General features: G+C 38.3%; 1 protein-coding gene across 8 annotated transcripts in view; it reads left to right on the forward strand.

Annotated features, from left to right (window-relative positions):
• RAPGEF6 (Rap guanine nucleotide exchange factor 6) overlaps window positions 1-19,359 on the forward strand; it is a 140,611-nt gene that overhangs the window by 38,895 nt on the left and 82,357 nt on the right. For 7 of the 8 annotated variants that reach the window (XM_080997077.1, XM_080997081.1, XM_080997078.1 and 4 more), the window contains one exon: window positions 1,403-1,546. In XM_080997077.1, the coding sequence (XP_080853203.1) occupies window positions 1,403-1,546 (144 nt within the window). Of the gene's footprint in view, window positions 1-1,402; window positions 1,547-15,626; window positions 16,588-19,359 lie in introns of those variants that run through there. The other variant, XM_080997083.1, reaches the window with a different exon arrangement.

Raw genomic sequence — 19,359 nt, forward strand, 5'->3', positions numbered from 1 at the left:
ATCATCATACTGTGCAAAATCACAGCTAAAGTATTTGTAAATATGAAGACAGTCAAGTGCCTTTGCTTGCTGGGTGCACAAATGGCTGAAAAAGATAAGAATCAGAAGAAAACAAATAAGAATCATGCCAGTGATTAGGAATGAATATAATTTTTGTAATCATTTTCTACATTCCATGTAGAAATATTCTCATAACTGCATAGACACATCTAAAACAATAATAATTTTATTATTTATACCCCACCCATCTGGCTGGGTTTCCCTAGCCACTCTGGGCGGCTACATTTCTTCAGATATATTGTTCCTCAAATAACTATTATAAATATTTTTTGGTACAGCCTACCCATACTTTAAGGTCCATTGATTTCAGTGAGAGAAGTTTAAGTAGCTGCTTTAATCTCCTTTTAAATCCATTGGAATTTAATGTGCACAACCTTGATAGGCTTCCACCCTTTCTGAATGATCTAATTCTTTCAAATATTGATACCTGTATGAGTTGTGTGTTTTTCAGTGCAGTGGATCACTTGTGTTGGTAGACAAGGATAGTAAGACCTTTTTCCAGTTTGAAAATGAACCTTCTATAAGTGTTTTAAGTGCAAATGTTCCTTGCTAATTTCTCAGTTCTTTTTACATCCCAGCCAGTTGCAGTGATAAACCAATTCCTTCCCTTGGTACACACTTACATGTAATATACAGTTGAAATCCTGAATAGACACTGTTGCCACTTGTTTCTTGTATATATGTGTCTGTCTGTGTTGTTTCCTGCTGAGATTTCAAAAGGAAATGTGAAGATAGGACTTGCTTTTTATAGAATAAATGATCATGAAGGACAGTAAGCTTTCAGCCTGAACTACTGTAATATGGTTCAAAATGTTGTTTCAAAAAGTTAGCCTTGTCACATTATAGCTGCAGCTAAGGTTTTAACAATCTGATCTATGGCGCATCAGGACTTTTTTAAAAAAAGTGTTTTGCTGCATGTTTTTGAGGTATTGGAACATTGGTGAGTGGAAGAGAGCAAATTGTGTATGTTGAGGTTGTAGTTTAATATGTAACTATCAAACTGACAACTTTTACCCTGTGACTATGCAACTGTTTTAATTTTAAACAGTCTGAGTTCAATGAATAGTTTTTTTATTGCTGGTAAGGTAGTCTTGCTTAGTTTAGGGGGGGAAAAAAGCTCTTTCCGGGAAGGAAATTGTGGCCTTCCAACTCATTGTAATAACACTGTTGAAGACGTGTAGCTCTAGTTTCAGGATCTTGCAATAGGCTGCCTTCAGATAAACTTCCCCAGACGTTACTAGCTCACGTAGAGCTTTTTCTCATGAGTTTTTTAAGATTACACAGACTTTCAATGATATGGAAGAATTGGATGTTTAATCAGGATCCTGAACATGTGTTCCAGGTGGATAACTCGAAAGAGAATGAAGACAACATCCTGCAAAGGGAAGTGCCCCTCCGACAATCTCGACGAAGGTTTAGGAAGATTAACCAGAGGGGAGAACGTCAGACCATCACAGATAACGTGGATGTTAGCAGCTATCTTTCGGTGAGTGTACTTATTTCCATGTTCCAACCTGTTTGGCTGAGGCTTGCTCTTTCTGTGGGAAATATTGATGAAGTCAGAGATGAAGAAGTGGATAAAATTTACAAAGGTGATTTTGTTGGACTTAGAGTTGTAGATGGCTATTTAGGAGTTGACTGTAATGCAGTTGTAACCTTTTAAGGATTGTGTTAATGTACTATCCGTTGGTGAAGATTACTCCAGACCACATCACTCTGTGGTCGCATTTGGTAAGTTTAGACTGAGACCGATCAACTGGAGTTGTGTTCAGATGCATTTTCTGGTAGCCCAGCTGCTACCAAAACGCCAGATATTTAGTATGATTAATTATTTGTTGGACTCTATTATGCATCATCTCAGTTTTTTCTAGGTTTTTAGCAATCTCCATTACAAAAGGTTTAGGGCTGCTAACCAAAGCACACACATGCACAAATTTTGATTTAAAGTATAATTTGATTAGGTTCTCATCCACTTTTTGTCAGCCTAACTCTGAATACCAAAAGATTGATCATAGACAACTGGCAGAATCCGAGACCAGGGAGAAGAGTCGGTGGAAGAAGTTTGGAAGAAATTTAAAGATTATTTACAGAAATATTGCAAAATTAATGAATGTTAGAGTGATGTTGGAATGAAGTTAGGTGGTTTAAGCAGTAATGCTATAAAGGTGTATGTAAAAAAGGATTGTTAATAGATGAAAATTTAAAGTTATAGTATATTAAGTTAAAGGATCATGAGAAAACAAAGAGGGAAAGAAATTGCTGACTTAACTAATTGAACTGGAATACAAAAAAGGGAGGTATGAGGAGGTCAGGGAAACAAGGATATGAATGTAAGCTATGGAAAGATTGACGCATTTTTCTTTTTTCTCTTTTTAAGTGTCTTTTATTTTTTCATTCTGTATTTTGTATTTTTCTTGTATTTTTACTTTTTGTCTTTCTGTAATTCTTTTTTTTCTCTGAAATTTTAATAAATATCATTAAAAAAAAACAAACAGAAAGTTTAAGCTTCAATTTTGGATTTATTTATTTTTTAAAAGAAGACATGGACATATTTGCATCCTCTTCCCTATTTTGTTCAGGCTGTAAATGAAGGGGATCTGTAGGAAACAAGCCTCAGGCTGCTGCTTGGTGTGCCTATAGGGTAGAATCAGCCCAAATCAGGAAGAGCTGTCTTGTGCGAGTGGATGCCTCCCTTGGGGATTCCTTGCCTCACACTGTAGCCTCACTGTTACAGAGCAATCCTAAACTCTGGACAGTGTTTTGGGGCTGAGTACAGGACAGAGAAGGGAGAGAACAATATTGGTTGATACCATTTGCTTGAAACCGCAGGAGGGGAGAGTTCTCCTGACCAAGGGACCTGCTTGGCAAGCTTACCACAGGCATTTGGTTGGCCACTGTGAGAACAGGATGCTGGATTTTGATGGTCCATTTGCCTGATCCAGCAGGCTCTTCTTATATTCATGTGCTGTGTTCTGCTCAGACAACCATGGGAAAAAAGCATGCTCACACACATTAATTGATCCCACCTTTAGGCAGAGTTTTATCTTTGTTACAGTTGTGATAACGGTAAGATCAAAAATGTTCTCTGAGTGCAATCCTATTCTTTCTGGGAGTAAGTTCCATGGAACTCTTTTGAGTAGACATATAGAGATTTACTCCATACCTGCATGCTGACATAAAATTATTTGATATCAGTGGTAAAAATTATTACAATAAGTAATTGTAATTATTAAAGTAAGTAACTCAGATGGTAACATAATAAATTGTGACTGGTAGGGAGAATTTGTTGCTTGTTTTGAGAGTTCTAGGGCAAGACTTTTTTGTTTAAAATGTATAATCCTTGAAAAAGATTGGTGTAGTGAATACAGCACTGTGGTAATTTTAAATGAATTGAAGTACATATTTCAGGCATATTTTCACTGAAAAAGGAAAAAAAAGGTTTTCATATTTGCTTTTAATATAAAATATATAGTAATTAACTTCAGAATATTGGCCGTATGCTCTTGTACAAGAGTTACTGTAAAAGCAGGAAAAGATGATAATTGTGATACTAATTAGGAATTGTCTGTGATACTTGGATTATTTTTGATAGTGAATGTATGAATATCCTTAAATACATCCTTCAATCAGATTGACATGTTCTTGCACTTGGGATGTATTTAATGTTTACAGGCTGTGTATTCATTTTCCCAATATGTAAAGTAATAGCTGTTTCAGATCTTTCCCCTCTTTTATTTATCAGTCAGTTTTGTATTGTATCTTTCTATCAAGGGGCACAGGATAATTTACCTGTTTGTTTAAAAAAATGTCAGCATAAAAAGTCAGTGAAGCATAAGGCTATGGGAATTTGAACTTTGGATTAATGTAATCAAGGCAGAAAGATGAGATTTCCCTTTTTGCAGTAATTGAGGGAATCTTGCAGTTTTGGTCAAGTTGAGGCTCTTCTGTATATTCCACCTGAGACTATTCCATTTTATGTTGGGCAGTTATTTAGCCCAGTGGTGATGGGGAAGGATTCCCCCTTCCCGGTAAATAGCTCCCCACTGTTGCAGACATCTGAGAGAACAACCAGCAGATGATTCTTTTCCTGTTACTAAGGAACTAAGTCTAGTTTTGTGTGGGATGCATTTATCCAGGATGTGAATTTTTCTTTTATTAATTTAAAATTGATTTAGCAAGGACTTGCCATTGGAAAATGCTAATCATTCCATAACAAGGACTTATCTGGTTTCAGTTCCCATATTAAATACATTGCAAATTGTCCTGCTGGGAAGCCAGCAAGATGTCCTTTATGCTCAAGTACTGTTTAGACCAGTAGCTTTTATATACCAGAATTTTAATTTCTCGTAAGTTTACTTTCATCTTTTTAATGCATTCATCTCCTATTAAATTGATACATTATTGTGAGCTTCATCCAACCCTAACAAAAGATACCCAAGAATAGGATAGGGAATCTCAGACTCAGGGGTCTAATGGCTGGCCCTCAAGCACCAGTCACTGCAATTTTTAGTCTTACGTCTCCCATTGACCCCACTCCTCAAATGGTTTGACTTGGCTGGAATGGTACTGTGAAAAAGCCTCTTACTTGCCTAGATTGTTTCTCTTGCTGAAAGGCAGCCTACAATGCAAAACATATTTTGCCTCTGGTTGCACCCACTAGTTGAAAGGTTCCCCATGAGGGAATGCAGACCCAATGAAAAAAAAAAAGGGGGGAAAAAAGATTTTCCCCACTCCTACTGTGAACCATACCTTCAAGTAGTTTGTTATGATATCTTGAAATACTGTAGTAATTCAGTAACTGCTCTCTGATTTTCCCATCCCTGAAGTTTCGGACAGTTTGTTTCAATCTGCCTAGAATGTCTTGCTCTCAGTTTAACCGCTTGAAAAGAGCTGGTATCTCACTTCTCATCTGTGTGAGATGAAGACTTGGGTAAAGCAAAATAGCTCTTCGTCTCCTTTTTTAAAAAACAACGTTTGCTAGCTCTCCAAAGTCCCTTTCATCCATCTTACTCTTTGTTATCTGATGTTCTTTGCTCATGAATGTACCTGGGCTCAAACATGTAATCAGAAAGGACTTCAGTGGATACTGGTTAGTTCAGCAGTCTATCTTCTGTTCTTGTTTTGTTTTTTGGTAGGGGAGCTAAGCAAATATGTCTGACAGTTGTTTGGTCTCTTATTTTGTGGTTTGTATTAATGCTTCAGTCAGATGATTGTTAACCTTGTTAGCAGAAAGAAGCTGTGACTGTGGTGAATTAATTTCCTGAACAGTCTAGATACAGTAGTAAGCTACTTCTGTATGCCATCTATGAACACGTAATTTACTGCTTCATTTGCTACCTTGGTACTTGCAGGAAAAAGATGTTTGTCTGGAGCTTATACAGAGAATTGCAATGTATTGTACAGGAATGCTGCAAAATTCTGTGATGGGGTTTTTTTTTGGTGGGGGAATTCCTTGAACTTTAGTCAGGCTCATTTAGCAAGATGTGTGGAAGACTGATAGTCATATCTGTCATAGAGTGCTGTTAAGCGATGTTGTCAACTGTTACAGGAAGCTGCTTCTCTGGCTGAATGCCTGGTTAGTACAAAGGGAGCATAACAGGCTTAAGATGGCATCCAAAAGAACAGCATGAAGAACCAGGCAAACTAAACTCCCTGGTGAGGTGACAAGGAATTGTCTCTTCTGATTTCTTGTTCTAGTTTTATATCTAAAGGAAGCAAGCATCATCAAATTATTTTGATGCAGCTTTGATTTATTATGACCTAAGGCTTTCATTTCTGTCTCTAAAGTATCATAGTGCACACCTTTTCCTCTTAGAAACTAACATGATATTTTCAATTTTAAAATGTGGCTAATGTTACTCAATGTATATTCTTAATTTAGTGGGCCACTTGGTATGAAATGCTAAGCTAGACTATAGCTTAGCATGATCAAACACATGTGGGTTTCTGGAGAGAAGATTGTTGTGTTGCTGCTGCTGTGCTCCTTATTGTTTAGCTCAGTGTTGTCTCTGAACACAGCCTTGTGATTTGTCTTCCCCGGCTCTTGGTTTCAGCTCATAGAATGAGACAAACCATGATCTGAGCTCTGACTAACACTAAGTCAAACCATGGCTTAGCCCAGGTAGTGTAATGGCAACAGTACTAAGGGAGTTATGCAGTGACTGAAATTTTAAATGATTGTTCTGTTGTATATAGTGAACAAAACACTGAACTTTGGGGTATTATGCATATATTTATTGGCTTATCTAAAAATTTGAAAAATATAGCAACTAAGTTGCTCCCAGGAAGAATGTCAGTATATTACACTTTGTACTGTTCTAACCAGTGCAGTTGAACTTTTAATGGTAATTTGGAAAATGTAGGAATGTAGAAAATGGCCCAGTTCTCATGAATATATGGGTTCCTGAAGAGACTATCTCTGTGTTGTCAATGCTAGTTGGGCTTCGTAGAGCATTACTAGTGATGCTGTAATAAATATATTAAATAATTAAAATGTCCTGTGAGACTCTGGATGTGCTTCCTTCCAGTCAGCCTCCTACAAGGGCATCCGATTCTACTGTGTCTTTTCATTTAGGAGTGACTGATCTCCCATGACACAGAAGTGTCAGAATTCTGTGGCCTCAGAGAAGGTCATCTGCTGCATCTGGGCATAAGTGTTAGAGTGAAATGCTTCTTAATTTTTAATTTAGAAAAAGTATGTGGCTTGGTTATTGGAGACATTGTAAGAGAATGTTGGAATAGGCAAATTATGGCCCGTCTTTTAAAAAAGTATTAAACAGATACTGTTGAAGCCCGTTCATTCTATTAAGTGGCTGTGTCTAGTTTTTGCCATCTCTTTTGTTGTTTAGTCTCTACACACTGCTTACATTACTTGTGGAGAAAGGAAGATGGAAGGACCAGTCCATGATTGTCTGCTCCTGAAATGTGATCAATAGTTGCAAATCATTCAACTTCTTAAGAGCAAGCATGCCAGGACTTCATATTGAGTGCAGAGTACTGCTTCTATAACTAATTGGAACAAAAGATTTATTTGATTCCGGCCAAAGTATGTTTCACAATTGGAATGCAGCCAGAATTCTTGGTTTAATGTTCATCCATTCTCAGCACAGAAAGAGTTAGCAATATATTTGCTTTTAAAAATATCTACTTTGGTGATTGTCTTCACAAGCATCCTAATGCTTATAGCCATTTCGCTACCTATTTTGAAAATACTTGTATTAGAAGTTTATATTGTTAACCCTTGACTTTGGGAACACTGTGGTGTTCAATTGCTTTGTAACCCTTATTCAAATGCCGTTGGATCCAAGGTTCCATGAGCACGAGTGGAATATATTGCCATCTGTATATGGTATATGCAAATTTCCCTTTTGGCTGCATTTTTAGCACTTAAAATTTCAGAAGGCAAGTGCAATTTGTAGGAAGAAATGCTCATTTATTGTATGACCATTTTGTGCATCCAGCTGCTCCTGGAAACCAGCAGGTTTGTAGCTCTCATAAGTGTTGAGATGAGCCTATAAGAATGGAGTCAATGGAAATTGTGGCTGGACAGGTAAAGATGCAGGTACTGGCTGATGGATGTCAGCATCATGGCTTTGATTGTATGAGACCCCTGATTAAGAGCCTTGATGTAAGAATCTGCTCTTGGCATCACTGTTCAGGGGCCAGGAGCAGGGCTGAACAACTGAAAAAGTGATTCCTCGGTTATTACATAAGGTCCAGGAAGCCAGGTGCTAGTTGTCTCTTGGTCTATTTTTCTCAGATTGTCTTCTATCAAGTGTTTCCACTGGGCAGTGTTTTTATTTTTTTTTAAATGATATTTATTAAAGTTTCAGAAAAGGTTACAAAAGTAAGAAAAAAAAGAAAAAAATAAAAGAAAAAATACAAAATACAGAAAAATAAAAACACTTAAAAACAAATCAATCTTTCCATGTCTTGTCTTTCATTTACTTGTTTCCCTGACCTCCTCACACCTCCCTTTTTTGTATTCCAGTTCAGTTAGTTAATTCAGCAAATCCTTTCCCTCTTTGTTTTTATCTTAATCCTTTAACTTAATATATTATAACTTTAGATTCTCACCTGTTAACAATCCATTTTTACATACTCCTTTATAACATTGCTGCTAAAACCACTTAACTTCATTCTGACATCATTCTAACATTCATTAATTTTGCAGTATTTCTGTAAACAGTCTTTAAATTTCTTCCAATCTTCTTCCACCGGCTCTTCTCCCTGGTCTCGGATTCTGCCAGTCATTTCCGCCAGTTCCATGTAGTCCATCACCTTCATCTGCCATTCTTCCAGAGTGGGTAGATCTTGTGTCTTCCAGTACTTTGCAATAAGTATTCTTGCTGCTGTTGTGGCATACATAAAGAAAGTTCTGTCCTTCTTTGGCACCAATTGGCCAACCATGCCCAGGAGAAAGGCCTCTGGTTTCTTCAGAAAGGTATATTTAAATACCTTTTTCATTTCGTTATAGATCATCTCCCAGAAAGCCTTAATCCTTGGGCATGTCCACCAAAGGTGAAAGAATGTACCTTCAGTTTCTTTACATTTCCAACATTTATTACAGGGCAAATGATAGATTTTTGCAAGCTTGACTGGTGTCATGTACACCTGTATATCATTTTCATAATATTCTCTCTTAAGGCATTACATGCCGTAAACTTCATACCTGTGGTCCATAACTGTTCCCAGTCAGCCATCATTATGTTATGTCCAACATCTTGTGCCCATTTAATCATAGCAGATTTCACCGTTTCATCCTGAGTATTCCATTTCAACAGCAAGTTATACATCTTTGACAAAATCTTCGTTTTGGGTTCTAACAATTCTGTTTCCAATTTTGATTTTTCCACCTGGAAACCAATTTTCTTGTCCAAATTGCATGCCTCCATTATCTGATAATAATGAAGCCAATCTCGCACTTTATTTTTTAGTTTTTCAAAACTCTGCAATTTCAATCTGTCTCCCTCTTGTTCCAAAATTTCCCAATATTTTGGCCATTTGGCCTCCATATTGAGCTTTTTCTGAGCCTTCGCTTCCATCGGTGACAACCACCTTGGGGTTTTATTTTCAAGTAGGTCCTTATATCTTATCCAGACATTAAACAATGCTTTCCTGACACTGGGCAGTGTTTTTAAATCAACAGTACTTGTATCAACTTACAATCATATATTGGTTTAATAAGTTGAGATAGGAACAAGTGTTTTGGCCATGTGTGCAGCCCCTTTGCTGCCCCTTTCCTGGCAGAAGCAAACGAGCTAGGGCGTCTTCCAATACACTGTCTTCTTCTGAACTGGGAAATTCTGGTTAGCAGCTTTGGAAAAACCAGGATACAGTATATAAATCAGCTTCAAACAATGGCTTAGCAGCTTCAGAACATGCATGAATATTAACTGTGCTTTCCTGGTTGGGACAAACTGGGAAAGTAATGTTAATAGAAGACTTCCTTGTTTGCTTGCACAAAGGAAAGCATGCGAGGGTTTTGTTCACACCCAACATCTCCATTCATTTTTGCTTATGAACATGACTGCTGTGAAGTTCCACCAACTGAAATGCTCTTGCCTTAGGTGTTTGAAATGGTATGCTGATTGGTTCACTTACATGAGCCATCTCTAAAATGACTGAATAATTACTGAATAATTTTATCTAGGCACTTTTGGTGTAATTTACTCCTGAACCTTTTAAAGAGGTTTATCACAGGCATGAAATTCAACACAGATTTCTTCATGTTAGGAAAAGCTTCCTCTACTGAATTTGTGTCATGAAAGTCTTTCCGACTCCATAAGATCCACTTTTACAAGACAGGCCAGGAAAGCTTTTTGTTCCCTATATAGAATATAGAAACTGTCATTCAGAGATATATCACACAGATGAAACAGAATAGTTTGCCTCAAATAAACACATCTCAGTTTAACTAGCAGAGATGTAAATGGACCTTTTGCCCACACATGTGAGCTGTTATTAAAGCAGGAAATCTCTAATAAACCATAGTCTTCTGTTTCATCCAAACTGGGAATCCATGGTTATTGGCAATGGAAAAAGTCAGAATCTTAAACCATCTTCAAACTGTGGCTTAAGATCCTGACTTGTATGCAACCTGGTAACCATAGTTTTCTGGTTCTGATGAAATGGAAAACTATGATTAATTGGAGACTGTCTGGTTTAATCACTGCTTGTATGAAGGGAAAAGTGAAGGCACTGCTTATGCAGGAAACATTTGTTGTTGTTTAGTCGTTTAGTCGTGTCCGACTCTTCGTGACCCCATGGACCAGAGCACGCCAGGCACTCCTGTCTTCCACTGCCTACCGGAGTTTGGTCAAACTCATGCTGGTAGCTTCGAGAACACTATCCAACCATCTCGTACTCTGTCGTCACCTTCTCCTTGTGCCCTCCATCTTTCCCAACATCAGGGTCTTTTCCAGGGAGTCTTCTCTTCTCATGAGGTGGCCAAAGTATTGGAGCCTCAGCTTCACGATCTGTCCTTCCAGTGAGCACTCAGGGCTGATTTCCTTCAGAATGGATAGGATGCAGGAAACATACTTATTAATATTTTGGCTTGTTAAACAAAGATACGATTGTCCGAAGTTTAAATATCTGTTTTCAAGCTGATACTGTTTTCTGAAGCTGATAGAATTAGATCTGAAAAGTAGGACATGTTCAGACCAGACATCCTGTGATCTCCCTTTGTGTAACAGGTTAAGGTCTTCCATATTGATGCTTTACATACTCCTGGTGTTCAGGGAAGTCAGTATTTCATAGGGACCTGTGTTTGGTGGAAGTTTAAGTCCAATCTCTAATTTTGTGCTGCTCCAATATGTATGCAGAAGTTAGCATTAGCAAAAAAATGTGGTGCAATAAATGTGGAAGCCTATGTTTTTGCAGAGCTCTGCTTGTGTGCATGCCTGGACACCTGCATCATCAGAGTAGCTGTGCTGTGATGGATTGCACTTGGTCATACTAGTCTAGCTGCTCCAGCATCCTTACAGAATTTCTTAATATAGGTGTACAATCCTTTTAAGAAAAATGATTTGTATTTCCCTAGCAGTAGTGCTTGGGGAATTATGTTTGCTGTGTGATTTGAGAAAACCTATTCCTCCTAATAGCCGCAGTTGTAACAACCATGTTTGAAGAGAACTGTTTATGCAGGCACATGAAGTTTGTGTATGCCAGTCTAGTCAGTGTGACTGCCTAAGGATGCACCAAAAGGCATTGGCCGATCTGTATGTAACCTTTATCATGCAGAGACTGCTTGAATTAACTTCTCCATATGTCTGCTTCCCATCATCAGTATAACATAGTATGGCTGATTATGTCAGTTTTCCATATCACATGGACAGGTAGCTGCCGAAATGGAAAGCAGTACAATAGAAACTCTACACTTGAAGGTAGTAGCATGGTGAAGACATCACAAGGAGGCAGTTTGAAATGATTGCCTGTGCATTACAAAATAATGTGTATGTCTGCCTATAGATTCACTTGTGGTTTGTTTCCTAAGCCAAGCATTTGAGACAGCATCTCTGATTTTGTGAAAGAGATAGAGCTTTGGATTGAGAAAATGTGATTTGGGTCTATGCTATCAGTCACCCCTCTACCAATTCCCTAAATAATAACTGATTCCCTTTATGCAGTGCACACGCCATGCCTAATAGTTCTCTTGCTTGTGTTGCATTCTGTTGAGGCAGTCCTTCCACACTGAGATTTAATATTTTAACATTAATTAACAGATTGATTGTAATCGTCAATGAAACTCTAAATACAAATATGTGTGTTGTCTTTGCAGAGTTACACAGGGATGGACTTTTCGTGTTGATCATGTATACACATGGGTACAGTTAACATTTGAAATAGACATGAAACAACAATTAAGCCATTCATATAAAATTCATATTAGTTTTATTAAAAATATAAATGTCAAAGCTCTAAATGGGAGATGACCTTTTCATGTATATCGCATTATCTTAGAGAAGAAAAGTAGCTACAAAGCCTATAGGGAAATTGAATCTGTGGTGCCTTTTTATTGTTCCCTCTGTATCGCTGATTCTAATTTTAGAAGCTTACATCATTTTAGTTCTAGTGACAGCCTCTCTCTTACATTCTCTCCCCCTCCCCTCCCCTCCCCTCCCCTCTCCTCTGCTCTCCACCCTCCCTCCTAGGATGGCTTACATTTTCATACGGCTGTTGAATCTTTCTGTGCCTTTTGATAGGATTTTAGCTGCAATGAAAACTATTGTACACTTGCTGTTTAATGTCAGAGCATAATGTCACTATGGAAGAGGAAATGAGGGGAGTTCATAGGGGCTGTTTTTAATGTCTCACCTGTGCAAAGACTGAAGAATAAAATCATCTTTAAAAATCAATGTATAGATCTAACCTTGCTTGAAAATATTTATGAAAGATATTTAAGTGCAGTATGTGTGTGTGTGTGTGTGTGTGTGTGTGTGTGTGATCTGCCAGCAGTATGAAGTTACTCAAGGCTTGCCAGTGCAGCATGAAGATTCTCTCAGATTCTTTTCCATCTGCCAATATTCATTTCCATCATTGGTCCTTTCTGTTTTGGAATACATTTCAAACACTTTTGTATGTAACTTTAAACTCTTGAAACTCTTCTGTTGAAACACTAAAATGTTAGGCGGACCCATCACTATTCATTCATATTCTCTCCCTCCCTCTTTCTCCATGTATAATATGTATTAAAATACTGCTGATTAACATTGCCTTTTGCTGCCAATTACCAAGGTACAGTGGTGCCCCGCAAGACGAATGCCTCGCAAGACGGAAAACCCGCTAGACGAAAGGGTTTTCCGTTTTTGAGTTGCTTCGCAGGACGAATTTCCCTATGGGCTTGCTTCGCAAGACGAAAATGTCTTGCGAGTCTTGAGATTTTTTTTTCGCTTTCCCCCCCCTTTATCTAAGCCACTAAGCCTTTAATAGCCTTTTAGCAGCTAATCCGCTAAGCCTTTAAGCCTTTAATAGCCGCTAAACCGCTAATAGCGCTAATCTGTTAAGCCGCTAATAGGGTTGCTTCGCAAGACGAAAAAACCGCTAGACGAAGACACTCGCGGAACGGATTAATTTCGTCTTGCGAGGCACCACTGTATTTTCAAGTTATCAACTCCTGAGTACAGTGGGTTACCGAAGTCGCGCTACTACTTTGCACTGCATTGGAAGTAACCTGCTAGCTACTGTACTGGCATTTCCCCTATCACTTGCTTTTTCATGTAGTAGTGCACCGGGGAATTAATTCAAACATTCATCTTCAGGGCACAAATAATGAATTAGGAGAGTTGACATTTTTTGGACATCTGGAATGAAAAGTAGCTGCTTGGCTAGAAGTCCTGTGACGGGCATACATTCTCTTGATGGTGGGTTTGCATAATTATTGATTAAAGTATATCTTCTAAAAAAAGAACAGGCCTCTAGTCCTGTTGAAAAAATGTCCAATAATAAACCTCCAAACAGTATTCAGATTACAAAAATACAGTGTTCTTTCCATCATATTCACATCACCCTGTTGGTTTTCTCTCCTACTTCAGTATGTAGATGGATTATTTTAAAGTGTTTAATAAAAGAAAAAAGTCACTTTATTTCATTTATAGCCTTTTTTAAAAAAATGAAATAAATAATTTACAGACAAATACATATTTAATATAGCCTTAGCTCTGATTGCATTCATTTTAAAATCCTACTTGGTTATTTTCCTCTGTTGCAGATAATGAATTTTGATCATTTGACATTTGTCTTCAACAGATAATTTATTAAGGAATTTATGTAAGAGTGGCATAAAGACACTTTGCTTTTTAAAAGGGTGCCAGCGTAGAATTAGGTCAGTTTTTCACCCTGCACATAGCTGTTAGGCTGGCAGGATTGCATGTAGGGGCTGAGATACATTCCCCAGGGTGTTGCAGTAGCTGCAGTCTGATTCGTAGGAAAAGGAAAAGGATGATGTCATCTTCACTTAAAGGGGAAACTAGAAAGGAAGGGGAGAAAATCCCCTTATTAAGCTTATGTTTACAGTAGTTGTGAAATATTGCATTCACTTAAAAATCTTTGGTGGAGTAAATTCATGCACAATGCAGCAATTTCAAAGCTAACACACACAGTTCAACTGTACAACAGAATATGTTTGTTGTTAATCAGGCATCTTTTCTTAAAATAAAAATAAAATGCATGTCTCTTAATATGATACAGCCTGTTTTAGTATAGTTACATTGCATCACTAAACAATTATTTTTAAGTTGAACTCTTTGGAAACCTAGTTTCTTACTTGGGGTTTATACCTGTTCACTTTTGAGCAGTGTTAACATGAATCGTTTAAAAAGATGTAGGTACAGTAGTGGAGCTGCTCATCTGCTGCCTTATTGTGAACAAAAAATTAGTTTAAATGCGGAATACTTTCTCATTTTTCAAGCAGTACTGAATATATTTTAAAAATAAATAAACATACGAAAAGGAAAATTATTTAAATAAAGCATACTCTAGGTACACATCAGTTTTATCCAGTACTGTTCTTCTGTTCATGGAAGGCTCTTTGAGACCCAGAGGAGGCTTTGGAGAGCAAAAGGAAGGCAATTTCCTCTTTCTCCTCCCGTGCCCTTATTCCACGCTGTGCTGGTGGGTTCCCTAATACTCTGGATTAAATCTGGGAGCCAGTTAAAGGGGCTACAGAGGGCAAGGTGATTAGTGAAAAATCACCTCCTCCCATATAGGGGAGCCTCCACTGGATCAAACAGGGTCTCCTGTGAATGGAAGGATGCTGATGGATACAACCCTATGTTTTAAAAGTTATTTTCAAGTTGCTGCCTTCGAATATAAAACCCAGTTTCTACACAAGATCTCAATTGCATGTATATCTTTGTTTCTCCATTTCTGGCCAGTTCAAGCTTTGATGAGTTCTGCTCTTAACTAATATATTTTGGGAAGATACAAATCGAATGTAACTTGCAGGTTGATGTAAACTTGTGGGTGAATGACACCCATTTTCAACCACAAAGTGTTTCGCTTTGGTCATAAAAGCAAATTTGGTCTGCCTTTTGTAGTATACCTACTGTAAGATGGTCACCCTGACTAGTGATTAAAATTATCTTTCAACATTACTGGAGAAAGTTTAGTCTCTTCAATAAAATTCCTTGCTATGAGAGGGTGTGGATAGGCAGAATCTGTAGGGAGATAATAAGCAGCAGGTCATAATGAAGGAATTGTCAGTGCCAAATTTTATCACAATGATAAGAAATATGCTTTGTCCATAATGCTACTTAGAAAAAAATGTGAGCTGATACACACATTTCAAGAGTAAGTGCTTAAAAAAACCCAACAACACCCAAAGGAATTGTGTGCACAGTCAGATCAGCAGAGTGATATGAAATGTAACATAGAGTATGTTTTGCTGAATTGTTGTTGTACAGAGGTGTGTTTATACTAGGTCAATAAAGATGCTCTGGCTGCATCTGCAGATACAGTAGCCAATTGATCTAATGCAGTTTCTAAAGGCTTTCTATACAGGTGATGTCATCCTTTTAGCTCCATTCCCCTCCCACTCTCTCCCCTCCTTATTAGATATTTCATCTTGCTGCGGAGCATCCAATCGATGAGAGCTTCTCCTGAGGGAGCTGCTGAGAAACGAGCAAAGATAGTAGGAATTAGGACTCGAGCGTTCAGTCTTGCTGTGGATGTTGCCTTTTGCAATGTATTAGAAATGTTTTAATTGGTAAATGCTGGGTTTGGATTAACCATGTATCTGGCTGTGCATTAGAATTCTAAGCTATACTGCAGCATTTTTAAACTCTGCATTGGAGGGGGTTGGGAGGGAAATGGCTTTGATCGCAGAGGCTTTGAGCAATTCTGTAGTGCAAACCTGTTAAGAGTACTGTGTATATTTATATATCTTGAAGATACTAGCTGAGAATGGATTTACTCTTGTCATGGTGGGCAAGAGTATAAAGAAGGAACTTTAATATGAAGGATTCCACAGTCATCCAAGATCTGCTTTAACAAGAATCTTTGCAAAACTATACCTGCATTATAAAATGTGAAGATGAGGAAATGGGACTCTGAAGACTAACCAGCTTTAACCTGTGCCTTGCAATGGGAAAATACTTAAAAGGAATTCAGCTTTCAGCTTTCCAGAGACTGTTGCATTTAACTTGTAAACCTTTCTAGAATTTATTCTAGCTGTTTCAGGTATATTTCCTGCCTGGGGAAATCTATTGACCTTTGTATTTGAATAAGAAGCAGCACTGAAAATTTTGAATGTGCAGTTATGTACTTGTCGAAATTGGACTGTTTTTGCAGTAATTTTTGCAACACTGAAAGCCACTGAGATACAGTAGGAATTTAATTTTTAATTAATCACTGTGAAATTAAAGTCTACTTGATTTTGTGCCTGAAAATCCATTTCTTTGGCTTATGGTTTCTAAACTTCTAAGGATCTTAATTTCTTGTTGGTGAGTGGAAACTTTCCCTTCAACCCAGGAAATGGCTTTTCTTGTTCGTTGTTACGCCAACTGCCTGCAGCCTTGGGCCTCTAAAGTAAGTAAGAATTCATATGTAGGTTTTTCTCAAGCTGAACATAATTTGAAATTAGCTATTACTTAAGAACTTTTTAAAGTTTAAACATACAATCAGTTTGTTTTCTAGTTTTGAAACTCTGTAATACTCTTGTGGTAATCTTAGGATGTTTCAGTTTGGTGTAAGAGAAATCTTTAAATCTAACAAGATATATATTAATGCTTGAGCTCTTTGGCCTCCTTAACAGTCACCTAAAGTCGCAGAAAGCTGTGGTTATGGTTTCCTCATTTTGCTTGTAATTAGGAAATGATCGTGTCTTCAAAGTAACACCATTATGTATGTGAAGATAGTCAGTTTGCAATACAACTGTTTATGGCTGTAGTTCTCGAAACATATATGACATTGCAAGAGGAAGCAATTATCTTTAAAGCTACATATTTTGGATATCCTTACTCTTTCTTTTTAAACAAAAGTTATACCTCCATGAAAGTTTCACTGCTTCTTCACAACAGCAAACTTTAGTGTCCTAGAAGCTATTTTCTGGTTGTTAAGGCTGAAGTGAAGTAATTGACTTGCGGGTGGAAAGTTCATAGAGCTCCTGAGCTTGAAAGTTCGTCTAGTATTCTCCCTCTTAATATTATTATGATAATGGAACATAGTAATAATAAATATGTACAGTACACAAAATTTGTTGATGTTTTGAAAATGAAGAACTAAAAATCAACTAAAAATTGTGTCACCCCCATTTGTCTCTACAATTTCAACGTGCTGTGTGCTAGAAATAGGTAGCATCCCTCTTTAGTATTGTTCTTGGTAAGGATTTAAGATAGCAAATGTTTGTTTAAAAGTTGGTGGCTGTTTCATGTGACCAGCAGCTTTTATATTCAGGGCATCTTTATTTATCTCTTCATCGTTTTGAGATCAAATTTTCAAACCTATTTTTCTTACCAGCCCTGCAAATAAGTGATTTGAAAAGGTGAATATCCACTTTGGTCTTGTATTGTTGTCAGGCTGGATGCTCTGTTCTTAGAATTCTCCTGTATCCATCTTCTGTTTCCTGTCTTTCCCCCTACCCTGAATTAACTATCACAACACTATATTTCTTCAGCTAGGAAAGGCAGCTGTGTTGTGGCAGTGCCCAATATCAACCTACATGCTCAGGTGTGCACCACCCCCACCCCCAATATGAGACTGAAAAGAGGAGAGAAGACATACAGCCAGCATAGTGAAATTGACACCCATGACAGGAACTAGTTTCTTGTCTAATATGCTTGCTTAGGAAAACATTTCTGCCCCTGCTCTTCATTTCCTGGGATTCAAAGTTCAGTGACCCTGTGAGTCTAGAAGACTTGAGTGCTGCTTTCTTAGCACTATGTGTTTTCTAGCTTAGAGAAGTAATGTAGCATACTAAATCCTGACAAGATGGAGTCTCTGTGTGTAGGTGGCTATTATGGTGGAGAAGTGGGGATATGACCAGTTCTGGATAGGGTTGTGCTGTTTCAGAAGGATCTTGTGGGTGTTTGTTGATCCATCATTGCCCTGGAGGCCTAGATGGCTGAAGCGGCTAAGTTTCAGTTCCAGCAGATTTGCAAGCTGTGGCTTTACCTGGAGTGATCAGTGACTGATTTGGGACAATGTTTAAAAAGAGTGTTTCTTTTCACTGGGTATGTGTTATGGACTGGCTGGATGCAGAGGAGTGGACCAGCTGGGGAACCCCCGAGGGAAGAAGACTCAGAGCCCCAGGGGGTTGGTGGTAGGACGATGATGAGTGCTCAAAGGAAGAAGAGGGAGCGGACTGGGAGGAGGAGGTGTTTGAAGCTGAAGGGTTAACCGAGTTTAGTGAGCAGGAAGAGGCTGTGACAGGGAACAGTTCAGAATTGGAGGCAAAAATTGGAGGCAAAAGAGGGGGCCAAGAAGCAAAGTGGAAGCAGGCTGCTGAAGAAGTCAGGGAGTCTCCCTGTCCTGCTGTGACCAGCTCCCCTCTTCCCTGGTCTCCCAGAACATAAAGAGGAATGAAGAGGGTGGAGCAAAGAGAGGACAAGGAGAGGAGCAGCCTTAGAGAGCGGTGGGAAGGCAGGAACCTTCAGTCCTCACAACTGCCTCATTGGGGCAAGACCTACCGGAAGACTTGCTGTGATCACTAGGCCTGAGCTTTCTTGTTTCTTTGAATAAAGAGTTAACTTCACGGACACCTTGTGAGTTATTGCTGACTTGCTCCCAACTCCTGCCTTGATAGCATGTTGGGGATCACGTGGGCAGTCACATTTCACTATTCTGTTCACAGTTCTGTCGCTTTATTTTAAAAAATGATATTTTAGACTGGGAAAGATGCAAAAAAGAAAAAAGAAGAAAAAGGGCAACCAAAGGGAGCCAAGGGCTGGAACAACTCCACAAAGAGGAAAGATTACAACTTGGGAATTTTTAATTTAGAAAAAAGGTGAACAAGGGGAATGATAGAGCATAGTGTGATGGAAGTGAATAGAGAAGCCCCCCCCCCCCTTGAAATAATAGAACTTGTGCCTCCCTGTAAAGCTGAATGTTAGAAGATTCAGAGCAAGACAAAAGGAAGTACTTCTACACACAGCGGACAGTTAGAAATATAGAATTTGCTCGTTCAAGATGTAGTGGCGGCCACCAATATGGCTTTAAAAGAGAATTAGATGGATTCGTGGATTCAGGGCTATGTTTTACCTTTACTGTCAGAGACAAAATGTGGCACTGAATACCAGTTGCTGGGAATCATAAGTGGGGTAAGTGCTGTTGCACTCTGGTCCTGCTTGGCCACTGTAAGGA

The sequence above is a fragment of the Podarcis pityusensis genome, assembly GCF_964106645.2.
Source record: "Podarcis pityusensis genome assembly, chromosome: 2".
Taxonomy (NCBI): Eukaryota; Metazoa; Chordata; class Lepidosauria; order Squamata; family Lacertidae; genus Podarcis; species Podarcis pityusensis.